Consider the following 12,208-nt stretch of genomic DNA (forward strand, 5'->3'; position numbering starts at 1 on the left):
AGAGGAGGTAGAGAGTAGTGGTGAATGGATGCTTTTCTGACTGGAGAGAAGTATGCAGTGGGGTCCCCCAGGGGTCAGTATTAGGACCATTGTTTTTCTTGTTATATATAAATGACCTGGAGTTGGGTATACAGAGTACAATTTCAAAAATTGCGGATGATACAAAACTTGGCAATGTAGTAAATAGTGAGGAGGATAGTAGCAGACTTCAGGAGGACATAGACATGAAATTTGTAGACACATGGCAGATGCAATTTAAGTGTGAAGTGATGCACTTTGGGAGGAACAACATGGAGAGGCAGATGGTACTATTTTTGGGGGGGTGGGGGTGCAAGAGCAGAGGGACCTGGGGGTGCATATTCACAAATCTTTGAAGGTGGCAGGACAAGTTGATAAGGAAATTAAGAAAGCGTATGGAATACTTGGCTTTGTAATTAGGGGCATAGAATACAAAAGCAAGGAAATCATGCTAAACCTTTACAAATCATTGCTTACGCCTCAGCTGGAGTATTGTGTACCTCCAAGTTCCCCTCCAAGTCACACACCATCCTCACTTGGAAGTATATCACCGTTCCTTCATTGTCGCTGGGTCAAATTCCTGGAACACCCTCCCTAACAGCACTGCGGGAGTACCCTCACCACACGGACTGCAGCAGTTCAAGAAGGCAGCTCACCACCACCCTCTGGAGGGCAACTAGGGATAGGCAATAAATGCTGGCCTTGCCAGCGACGCCCACATTCCATGAATGAATTTAAAAAAAAATTCTGGGCACCACACTTTAAGAAGGATGTTAAAGCCTTGGCGAGGATACAGAGGAGGTTTACCAGGCTGATACCAAGGATGAGGGACTGCAGTTATGTGGAGAAATTGGAGAAGCAGGGATTGTTCTGTTAGAGCAGAGATGGTTAAGGGGAAACCTAATCGAGTTATTCAAAATTATGAGGGCTTTTGTTAGAGCAAGTAGGGAGAAACTTCACACAGAGCATGTTAAGATCTGGAACGCTCTAGCTGAAAAGGTGGTGAAATCAGATGCCATAGCAACTTTCAAAAGGCAATTGGACATGTACTTGAAGAGGACCAATTTGCAGGGTTATGGGCAAAAAGCTGAGGTGTGGGACTAAATTGGACAGATCTTTCAAAGAGCTGGCATAGGCACGATAGGCCGAATGACCTCCTCTGTGCTGCAGGATCCTATGATTAAGCATATTGTCATGTCTGCTATTTTCTACATGAGTGTAAATTGGCATAAGATTAACAAAACTATGAAAATAGATCCCAAGTGATTGGATTCTATAGAAACATAAATATTTTGTGGAAATATGGATGCTAAATACAATGGCCTAGAAATTCACTTGGGCGCGGGCAGCTTGCTCGCGCCCAAAAGTTAGCGCTGGGCGGGGAGGCATTAGCGCACGCCGTATATTCGTCTTCTGCGCCCCAATTCGGAAGCGGGCGCTATACCAGGGTGTGCCCGCCTCTGTTTGGAGCGCTGCAACTGAATAGCGGCGCGCTAGTTGCCGCAGCGCCACCCGATGCGGTGCGGCAGGCTGCGGTACTGCAGGCCTCCTCCTTCTCTTAAGGGGGAGGTGCCTGCAACGGCCGGAGCCCCGATCGCGAGTGCCGGCAAAAGAGCCCGGCACAACAGAGAAGTGCCGGGCTCCACGGAAACCAGCCGGCAATGCCGCGGGGGGGGGGGGGTGGAGGAGGCGGGGGAAGGAGGTGCGGGCAGGCGGCCGCCGATAAAGCGGCCGGCCGCACCTTCCGCTTTAAAGCGCCCCACTATGGCAGCAGGACGGCCCCGTTTTCTGGTCGCTGTTTGCGCCCGCTTCGGAGGAGGCGGCCGCAAATAAATATGGGGATCGGTGCGGTTTCGGGGCGTTACGGGCCACCGCGCACACCGATGACGTCATCGGTCCCGGCGCCGCGCTAACGGCTACCGCCGCCAATACCGCTGCACTCAATTTCCGCGCTACCACCCCGCCGCCGCAAAAGACCTCTTTACGCGCTAAGTGGGCGCAAGGCCCACTGAATTTCTAGGCCAATGTATATTAATAGTAATTTTCAACAAAATGAAACACTATTGTAATTATCAGAACAGTACTGACTTATTCCTAAAATTAACAGTGTATATGTTAAAATTGGTCCAGATTAAGCAACTGCTGAAATATTCTGGCCCAGAAATTTAGATTACTTTTGGGTGCACAGGGTACTTTTAATGCACCAGAATGGTGAGATCTGAGGCATCCCAGATATTGGAGCTGGGGATCAGGGGTCTGAGTATCATGGGAATGAGGGATCGCAGGGCTGGGGGTCAAGACCTGGGTCGGGGATTGCGGGGGTCGAGTCCAGGATCTGCGGCGATGGGGGGGTTGGGAGGGTCGGGGGGGGGGGGGTGAGTGGCAGCGATAGGAGGGGTTTGAGACTGATGGGCCATTGGGGGTCGGGAAACAGAAATGGGGGAGGTGAGCGGCGGAGATCGGTTCTTTTAATGTGAAGTCAGTCGGGAGGAGCACTCCTGCAGGCAATCTCTGGGGCTGATTTTCCTGAGTGCAGGCCATGTTGGAGCTGGCTGCCTCAGGACAAACCAGTCTTAGAGAGGGGACCTCAAACAGGTGACAGGGCCCTTATTTGCATATGCAAAGTGTCTAGCCTGCTTCAGGCATAGTTAAAGGATGCCTGAAATAAAAACAGAAAATGCTGGAAATACTCAGCAGGTCAGGCAGCATCTGTGGAGAGAGAAACAGAATTAACGTTTCAGGTCGATGACCCTTCGTTTTCTGTTTTTATTTCAAATTTCCAGCATCCGCAGTATTTTGCTTTAGTAAAGGATATACCTCTTGTTTGTCCTTACCCAATATGGCGGACAGTGCATTTCTGACTGGAAATGCCCACCATATTGGGGCCTTAGTGGTCCAAGTAGCGCCCAAAAAACGGGCAGTTCGCAGACCAATTTCTATGCCTGTGTCTGTCTGTTAGCTATGGTAAAAGTTCCTGTTAATTGAACTTGACTGGCTAAGAGATTTCTGCATAAGATTTTGTATAACATTCGGTATGAAAATTAGAGAAACATTGCAGAGTACAATAGATTTGATCAGTTTTTTTTCGGTTTTTAGATTATGACAAAAGTGAAAGAGTCTTTACAGCCAGGGACAAAATTGGCTGTGTTTGATCACATTCCCAGCAATGCATCATTTATAAATCCATTGCCAGAAATCATCGACATCTGTCACCAAAGGTAATGTACAAGAAAATCCAATTGAGTCATGCAATAACTTTTATAATTCGTTTTGAGGGGGAATAGGGTTGCCAACTCTAGTCGGGTGTATTATTGGAGGTTTCATCACATGACCTCTTGCCTCGAACCGTCTCACCCCCACACTCCCACCATTAGTCCGTCCTCTGGGCGACATTGCCTTCCCACGCCAATTAGATAGCAAACAGACTCTTCTGTTATCCAAAATAAAAACAGAAAATGCTGGAAATACTCAGCAGGTCAGGCAGCATATGTGGAGAGAGCAACAGAGTTAACGTTTCAGGTCGATGACCTTTCAGTTCTGCCGAAAGGTCATCGACCTGAAACATTAACTGTTTCTCTCTCCACAGATGTTGCCTGACCAGCAGAGTGTTTCCAACATTTTCTGATTTTATTTCAGATTTGCAGCATCCGCAGTATTTTGCTTTTGTTCTTTTGTTACCCAATTGGATTAATCTTGACTGTCAAACAGCCCTTTATTGCCCATCTCCAATATTTTTACAAAATAAATTAAAATGTTCAAAGAAAATGAAAAAAAAACCCCACTTTTTTTAAATGTCCCTGTGATTCTTCTCCTGAGTCATTTGCAGCAGTGTCCTGGGTATTAATCTTCTATTCCTGGACACTCCCAAGACAATCCTGAAGGGTTGACAATCCTGAACGGTTGGCAACCCTAGGGAGGAAGAATTATGAGGCAAAATCATGAATGTTTGCAAACATTTATTGCATTGTTTTGTTTTGACAGAGATAATTTACCACAAGGTGAATAAAACAATGCATTGTAGTGTTCAGAGATAGAGATGTTAATTGAAAACTAAACCAACATAAACAATGCCCTATTATGCTTTATGTGTTGCATTGCAGATATGGTAATTTGTGGTTTCTTTAATGACTTGTTTACAGATTTAACTAGAAGAATGTTTGCTTTCCACTTAAAGTAATGATGGAAAATTATGCTATTATTTAAAGGAGCTAAAATTAAATTACAACTTTCAGCAGCCAAAAAGTCAGTAACATAGAAACATAGAAACATAGAAGATAGGAGCAGGAGTAGGCCATTCGGCCCCTCGAGCCTGCTCCGCCATTCAATGAGATCATGGCTGATCATCCAAATTCAGTACCCTGTTCCTGCCTTCTCCCCATATCCCTTGATCCCTTTAGCCTTAAGAAATATATCTAACTCCTTCTTGAATATATTTAATGAATTGGCCTCAACTGCCTTCTGTGGTAGAGAATTCCACAGGCTCACCACTCTGGGTGAAGAAATTCCTCCTCATCTCTGTCCTGAATAGCTTACCCCTTATCTTTAGACTTACCCTTAATTTTGAGGTTTTTTTTTAGAAATTAGTTTTCTTCAGCTGAATAATATATTGAAACTGAAATTTGGTTACCCAGTTGTTTATTTAAACTTGTTTATAAATCCCTATTTCCCCTACCACCCCCACCCCACCACCACCACCATTTTTACCTTTGACAAGACTCTCACCTTCACATATCCTCCTCCATTAGGAGAGAGTGGAATGACTAGGCCACAGACTGCTCCTTGACATACATCCATGTCAGTTAGTGATTGAGCAGCAGGAGACTCACTTGAAATCGAGCTTGATGGGCAATGTTACTATCTCCATTCCTTCTAACACAGAACACTTTTGCATGTGGCTCCATTTAGGTGCCTGAGCGCTTTAAAAAAATCCTCACCAACAAGGCAACTGAGTTTGAGCAATAGCCAACAGATAGAACTCACAGCAAGCTACTTGATGCTCAACCATTGAGTATCTTGGCTGATCCAACACAATCCCCATTCTGACTTTCTACCTGGGTAGAAGTAAACTCTTGTTTCAAGCACAGGCTCAGAATGGCTATCCAGATTGTGGAACACTGAGCTTTGGAGCATTAAAGCAAAGTGTTACAAAGTAGAAGATTCCATTTCTCACCCCCTACTCTGTACAGTTTTTGATTTGAGTCATATGCACATTGGGGTAGAATTTGTGTAATTTCGATATAGGGAGGAGAGACAATTAGGTTACCAGTCCCTGTAATCACATGCCTTCTGGTAAATAGTAAAAGTGAGCATTGGTGGAACGGGATTAGCTGACTGCCCTCTCCCTGGCAGCAGGGGTACAAGGCCTTGACAAATTGGAGAGAAATTTGACCTTACATTGAGGGAAGATAACCTCAGCAAAAAAAAAAAGAAAATACATAACTGTGTAAATTCAGTTCATGGAAATGTGTGTGCTAAATATTTTGTTCAAAAATACCGACAATGTATAAAAATGTTAGCTTCACTATTTCAAAATTCATCAGCTGCTCTATTGGATAACCACAGAAATAGATATTTTAAAAAAATACTGATTACCAATTCGGATAGGCATCTAGGGAAAAGAGAACGATACAAAGGGCACATAGCATAATTGGAGTACGAGCGGTCAGTTAGGGCGACAAAGTGCTGGGTGAAGCATTAATCATTGGCCAGTGGGTACCTGGAGGAAGATACTAAATTGGTCTGTCTTGGGTCAGTTCTTTTTCAGTTAATACAAGACTTTCTGACATAGAAAGTGATTGAACAGGAATTTCAGTTGTCTGTTACAACTTCCCCTCTCCAAAAAAAAATGCAATGGTCCTGGTACAAACTGCATTACAAGCTGTAGGCAGAGTAATAATAGAGGGGAAGGAAGTAAAACAATGACAGGATGCTAAATTATATTTTAGACAATGTCATTAATAATACAAGTTTAATTACTATTTAAAGCAAATCAGTGGGAGGAAATTTGAGCAAACCAACAGACACATGACAGGAAATACCACGTCGGATACTTTTACTTTGAAATTTATACCTGATGTGCTTCAGAGAAATTGTTTTGTCTGACTCTAGTGAAATGTCAGTCCTTTTAATGATGCGTCTGAGAACCAAATGTTAAAGTGTTAATGGGAGAATTTGTAAATTGAATGTTCTTTATAGATCATTTAATTATTTTATTATTATATTTGAGGAGAAAAATAAATGGTGTGTTTATATCAAAGGTTGTAAAGAAGTCTTATTCTGTGTAATTCAACCATAATTGTGATCTGTGTATGCAATTTTACTGCACCATTCTTCTACAGTTTCCTTGTTAAAATATAACATTTCTGAGCAAATTAGATGTGAATTTATCTATGATTCGGACATAATTAGCAACTTTTTTAAAATTAATGAAATCCATTATATACCTGATAGGGGTACAAAAGTACTAATTGATGGAGCACACGCACTTGGTGTAATGGATCTGAAACTCAGGCAAGTAAGCCCACACTGCTAATTTTAACTGATAGTGATTAGAATGTTGTTGTGCTTCAAGGTTATTTACTCTTGTTGGTTCCCTGACCTCCTCAGGCAGGCCCAGTCTGGCAGCTATTTGAACTCATGACCTCTGGGTTGCTAGAGCATTAGCATACCTGCTACACTACTGTACCCTTACCAAAATTGTACATAAGAACATAAGAAATAGGAGCAGGAGTAGGCCATTTGGCCCTTCGAGCCTGCTCCACCATTCAATAAGATCATGGCTGATCTTCTACCTCATCTCCATTTTCCTGCACTATCCCCATATCCCCTGATTCCCTTAATATTCAAAAATCTATCGATCTCTGTCTTGAATATACTCAACGACTGAGCCTCCAATGCCCTCTGGGGTAGAGAATTCCAAAGATTCACCACCCTCTGAGTGAAGAATTTTCTCCTCATCTCAGTCTTAAATGGCCAACCCCTTATTCTGAGACTGTGACCCCTGGTTCTAGACTACCCAGCCAGGGGAAACATCCGCCCTACATCTACCCTGTCAAGCCCTGTAAAAATGTTGTATGTTTCAATGAGATCACCTCTCATTCTTCTAAACTCTAGAGCATATAGGCCTAGTCTACTCAATTTCTCCTCATAGGACAACCCCCCCCCAATCTCAGGAACCAGTCTGGTGAACCTTCATTGCACTCTCTCTATGGCAAGTATATCCTTCCTTCGGTAAGGAGACCAAAACTGTACACAATACTCCAGGTGTGGTCTCACCAAGGCCCTATATAATTGCAGTAAGACATCTTTACTCTTATACTCAAATCCTCTTGTAATTTGCTTTCCTAATTGCTTGCTGTACCTGCATGTTAACTTTCAGTGATTCGTGTACAAGGACACCCAGGTCCCTCTGAACACCAACATTTCCCAATCTCTCACTATTTAAAAAATACTCTGCTTTTCATTGCCATTGAATGATTAAAAGTATGTTTAACTATAATAATTCTGTATCTCAGCTCTCTAGGTGCTGATTACTATACATCCAATTGCCATAAATGGTTCTGTAGTCCAAAAGGTTGTGCTTTCTTGTATGTAAAGCCAGAACTCCAAAACTGCTTACAGCCACTTGTGATTTCACATGGATTCGGCTATGGCTTTAATTCTGAATACATCTGGACAGGTAAAGCAGGCATTCAACAACATGTTTACTGTGAACAGATATATCCAATAAGATGCTTTTACAAATGTTGTTTACAAATAAATATGAACAGTCTCTCAACCAATTAGCCCAGGAAGTCATTATATTTGTAAATATGCATCATATGATGTAGTACTGAATCATGCAGCCATGTTTGAACACTGGTTGGTGCTGAATTAGCTGATCTCAGATGACTGAGAGGTTGCTACAGTTGACCTCAGCATCCCCAAGCTCAGCACAGAAAAAAATAAAGTTCAGTCCACTTCAGTGTGCATGTCAGATGTTTGAGGAGGATAGGATTGGTCTTGGCTGTGCTGCTTTTCCTCTCCCGCCCATTCCCATGGTCATCTAGAATGAGCCACCAGAAGGCTGACATTGCCTGCACATATATGCTCCAATAAACCACTAGCTTCAGAATAGGACAGGTAATCACACTTCAAAGTGTCAGCAGTATAAAAAAGAGAAAAATTAGAGGTATTTTGTGCTGGCTTCGTCTGACCAGGAGCTGAAAATTCAGAAGCACCTGCCATTAACCTCTCATTGACCTCAGGATATTCTGTATAAATAGCAATGATTATCCTTAAAACAATAGGAAAAGTGAAACGCAGCTATACGTTAGCAGCAGACTAGTATATTGTCCATTGTGTTATATAATACTTCTCCACTTAAAAAACAGTGCATCATCCAATTTACCATGAGAAATACCATTACCATTGAAAATCCATTTCCTTTATCTACCCTCTCTGTTATTTCTTCAACAAATTCTATAAGTTGGTCAACCTCCTCTTTTATTAACCCATGCTGATTGGCCCTGATTAACGCATGTTTTTAGGAACAGGAGTAGGCCATTCAGCCTCTTGGGCCTGTCCACCATTCAATTGGATCATGGCTGATCTTGGTCATTTTAACCCATATTACAGACTCAGTGGGGTAGATTTTCCTGGAGCCATCAGGCGGGGTTTCAAGCGTGTGGGGGGAAATCCCGAATTTGGGGGTCCCGACACCATCCCGCCCAAAACCCACCTCCATGTCAGTTTCACAGGAGGCGGGTACCCGCCCCGCACTGGGACCCGCCGACCCGAGACGGGAAGGGATTAGTGCCAATTAACTGCCTGTTAACAGGTAGTTAACAGGCAGTTTTTAGCCTAATCCCTATTTTGAGGGGTGTCGTGTGGGATTCCCGATGGCTCCAAACCATGCCAGGTTAGAGCAGTCGGGCCGTCGGGTTGAAGGACTTGGAGGGGTCGCGATGTAGGTGTTCAGGTGAGTGATGGGTGCACGAGTGCAAAGGTAAGTGTGTTTGGTGTGTCTAAAGTGTGTAAAGAAGTTTAAATTACCTGTACTTACCTTAACAGCCTTTCTTCCTCTAGGCTTCGGGAGGCCATCATTCAGTCGGCACTGAAAGCAAAATGGCTGTGATCTGTCAAAAGTGACAGCCTTCAGCTTTCATTGCCGGTGAGACTTCTAACTGAGTCTGTGTAGAAGGACTCAGGTTAGAAGTCAGACTGTCAGTGTTTGACAGCTTCAAACAGCTGTGAAACACTGATATTTCATCTGTCAAGAATCGCGTGGATTGGCTTCCCGACTTCTGAATGAAAATCCAGCCCAATGTGTTTGTGTGTTTCGGGTACTGGATTTATTAAAAGGGATCAGCTCTGATAAACCCATGAGTGATACAGAATTTGCACTCAGGGTCATGAGTAGGATAAGTACCATATCCCACGCTCTGGACTCAGTTTCTACTTTTACTGCATGGAACAATGAGATAATATTACTTTTTGAATTTGAATCCGTTTAGCATTTGACCTTTTCATTTTGGCAGACAGCACATCTTGGCTGTGTGCAAACTAAGACTGCTTTGTGGAGGATTTTGCTAACTCATGGGTACATAAGTCTCTCATGTTAGTGTATACAGATTATTATATATTCTCTTCACATTTTACTCAGTATTGTCTAATTGGCAACTATTTAATTCATAATTGACCAATTGTTACTATATTGTGCCCGGCTTCAAAGGACAAATAGCTCATTTACAACAAACAAGATTTAATTTCAATACAAATGCGTAAACTGAGGTTCAAAAATTAATGAGCTGAATGTGTTATTGTACAGTATTTTTGCAGTCTTTAACACAGCCTATTTTAAATCAGTTGACTGTTATTTCAGGCTTAAAAGACTACAGTGCTTTCCTGGCTCTGCACACTGTGTTGGACTTCTGGGAATCTGTGGGTTTACAGAGAATTCGAGGATATATCAAAGACCTTGTGTCCCAAGCTGGTGAGAGTGATAAATATAATTACGTTTCCCTGTCAGCATCAAAATCTGGTTGTCCGGTTACTCCTCTGTTGACATCCAATTATACAGATTTAGGTTCCCACGCTGTAACATTAATCTGCTTAAATGTACAGGGCTTTGCTAGGTCACTGCTGACTACTCCTTTTTAAAAGATGTCCTCACTAGTTTTCTCTGCTCCTCTCCTGAAGGTATCTTGTCCATGTCACCATTATTCATGTGAGAGCTGAACGTTGATCCTGACCTCGTGCAATGTCCATTCATGTGCACTTCCCATATAGGTTACTGCAATGAAAATTAAAAATACTGGAAATACACAGCAGGCCAGCATTTATAAAGCAGAAAAGACAGGTTATGAAGGGTAGCCGTGAAGGGTATACACTTGAAATGGCATAACCTGCATTTTATTTTTTCACATGCTGGCAGATCTGCTGTGTATTTTGAGTATTTTTTTAATTTCAGATTTCCAGTATTTTCAGTATTTTTCTCTTTATTTTAATGGGTTACTGGATAGTGGTTAGGAGCAGGAACCTTGGTCAATTTTCTGTTCGCTAACAAGGGAGCACCGAGGCATATTGTAGTGCCCATATCACGACCCAATCCAAGATTAGGATTACTGCTTTCTAACCACCTAATTGAGACTACTAATTTAAAAATGGTGAACTTTAGTGGTCCTTAAATTCAAAGTACAACTAGTTAGCTCGTGTAAGGCTGGAAAATCAGGAGTAGAGCTGTTTATATACATCTGGTATAGCAATCAACAAATTTCAGTATGAGCTATAACGGTTCTGGTATTATAATAGTGTAACATTTATTTGCTAAAATTAGACTATCTGCTTTTGATGTGAAAACTTAAATTTATAGGGGCCAATTTTGCTCTTGTACGGTAAGTTTTATGTGAACATTTAAAGATGCTGCTAATTCTGTCTCAGTGGTACTGTAATGTGTTACTAGTACTCACATTTCCTGGGTCAGCTGATTTGCATCTTTATTCAAAGCGGCAGATGCAAACTGGAGCAGGTGTAGAGAGCACACTAGAGAAGAAATTTGTATGTAAAAGATGGGAATAATCAAAGGGGAGTCTCAGAATGGTGGGACAAAAATTCTGAATGCCTTTATAATTCCTAGCGGAAAGGATAAATAGGACAGTGGACAATACTTTAAACTAGTAAGATGGAGGGGGGAGGGAGCTGGTGGAAATAACATAATAGGAGATGAGAGTAAAGGTATGGAATAAGGGTAATATAAACTGTCAGGGAACAGATACAGTTGTAGAACACATAAGTATAAAATGACTGTTAAAAATAAAGTGAGAGCAACGATTAATAAAAACAAATAAAATTGCCTGTACAATAATGTGCACAGTATCTGAAACAAAACAGGAGAATCATAGGCAATAATTTGTGGCGAGGAACCAGATGTAGTAGGGATAACTGAAACATGACCACATAAAGAACAGGACTGGCAATTAAATATTGCAGGTTATAACATACTTAGAAAGGATATGAAAGGAAGAAGGGGATGGGGTAGCTTTACTAATTAGAGATAACATAGTGGCAGTAGAAAAAAGGCTAGCTAACATGACTAACATTAAGATAGAAACAGAATCCATATGGATTGAGATAAGAAAGGATCAGTCACGTTAATAGGGGTAGTCTACAGACCACCTAATATTGGAAAGGAAATGGAGGAAGAAATATGTAAGCAAATCTATGAAATTAATAAAAGACAAAGGGCCATGCACACTGAAGCAACACAAATTAAAATGAAGTGAAACAATGCAGTTTTCAGCCCTTTCTGTCTTTTAAAAAATATTTAACATTAAGAAGAAGTCCCAAATGTGAATATTCAGCTTTTAAAGCTGAATTGCCTTACTAACCTCAACATAAGAACATAAGAAATAGGAGCAGGAGTAGGCCATTCGGCCTTTCGAGCCTGCTCCGCCATTCAACGAGATCATGGCTGATCTGCCTCAACTCCATTCACCGGCCCTATCGCCATATCCCTTGATGCCCTTACTAGTCAGAAATCTGTCGACTTCTGTTTTGAATATACCCAATGACTGAGCCTCCACAGCCCTCTGGGGTAGAGAATTCCAAAGATTCACCACCATCTGTGTGAAGAAATTTCTTCTCATGTCAGTCCTGAATAGCCTACCCTTTATCCTGAGGCTGTGGCCCCTGGTTCTAGACTCCCCAGCCA

General features: G+C 42.1%; 1 protein-coding gene across 5 annotated transcripts in view; it reads left to right on the forward strand.

Annotated features, from left to right (window-relative positions):
* Positions 1-12,208, forward strand: part of LOC147112978 (uncharacterized) — a 97,972-nt gene that overhangs the window by 46,883 nt on the left and 38,881 nt on the right. For all 5 annotated transcript variants that reach the window (XR_015079607.1, XR_015079608.1, XM_085997813.1 and 2 more), the window contains 4 exons: positions 3,115-3,236; positions 6,469-6,528; positions 7,533-7,696; positions 9,881-9,991. Coding sequence is in view for 3 of the 5 variants with exons in the window: in XM_085997813.1 (XP_085853939.1) it covers positions 3,115-3,236; positions 6,469-6,528; positions 7,533-7,696; positions 9,881-9,991 (457 nt within the window). In the remaining 2 variants the exon portion in view is untranslated. The remainder of the gene's footprint in view (positions 1-3,114; positions 3,237-6,468; positions 6,529-7,532; positions 7,697-9,880; positions 9,992-12,208) is intronic.

Source organism: Somniosus microcephalus, chromosome 9 (genome assembly GCF_052327205.1).
Source record: "Somniosus microcephalus isolate GS21.2 chromosome 9, FLI_Smic_1.0, whole genome shotgun sequence".
Taxonomy (NCBI): Eukaryota; Metazoa; Chordata; class Chondrichthyes; order Squaliformes; family Somniosidae; genus Somniosus; species Somniosus microcephalus.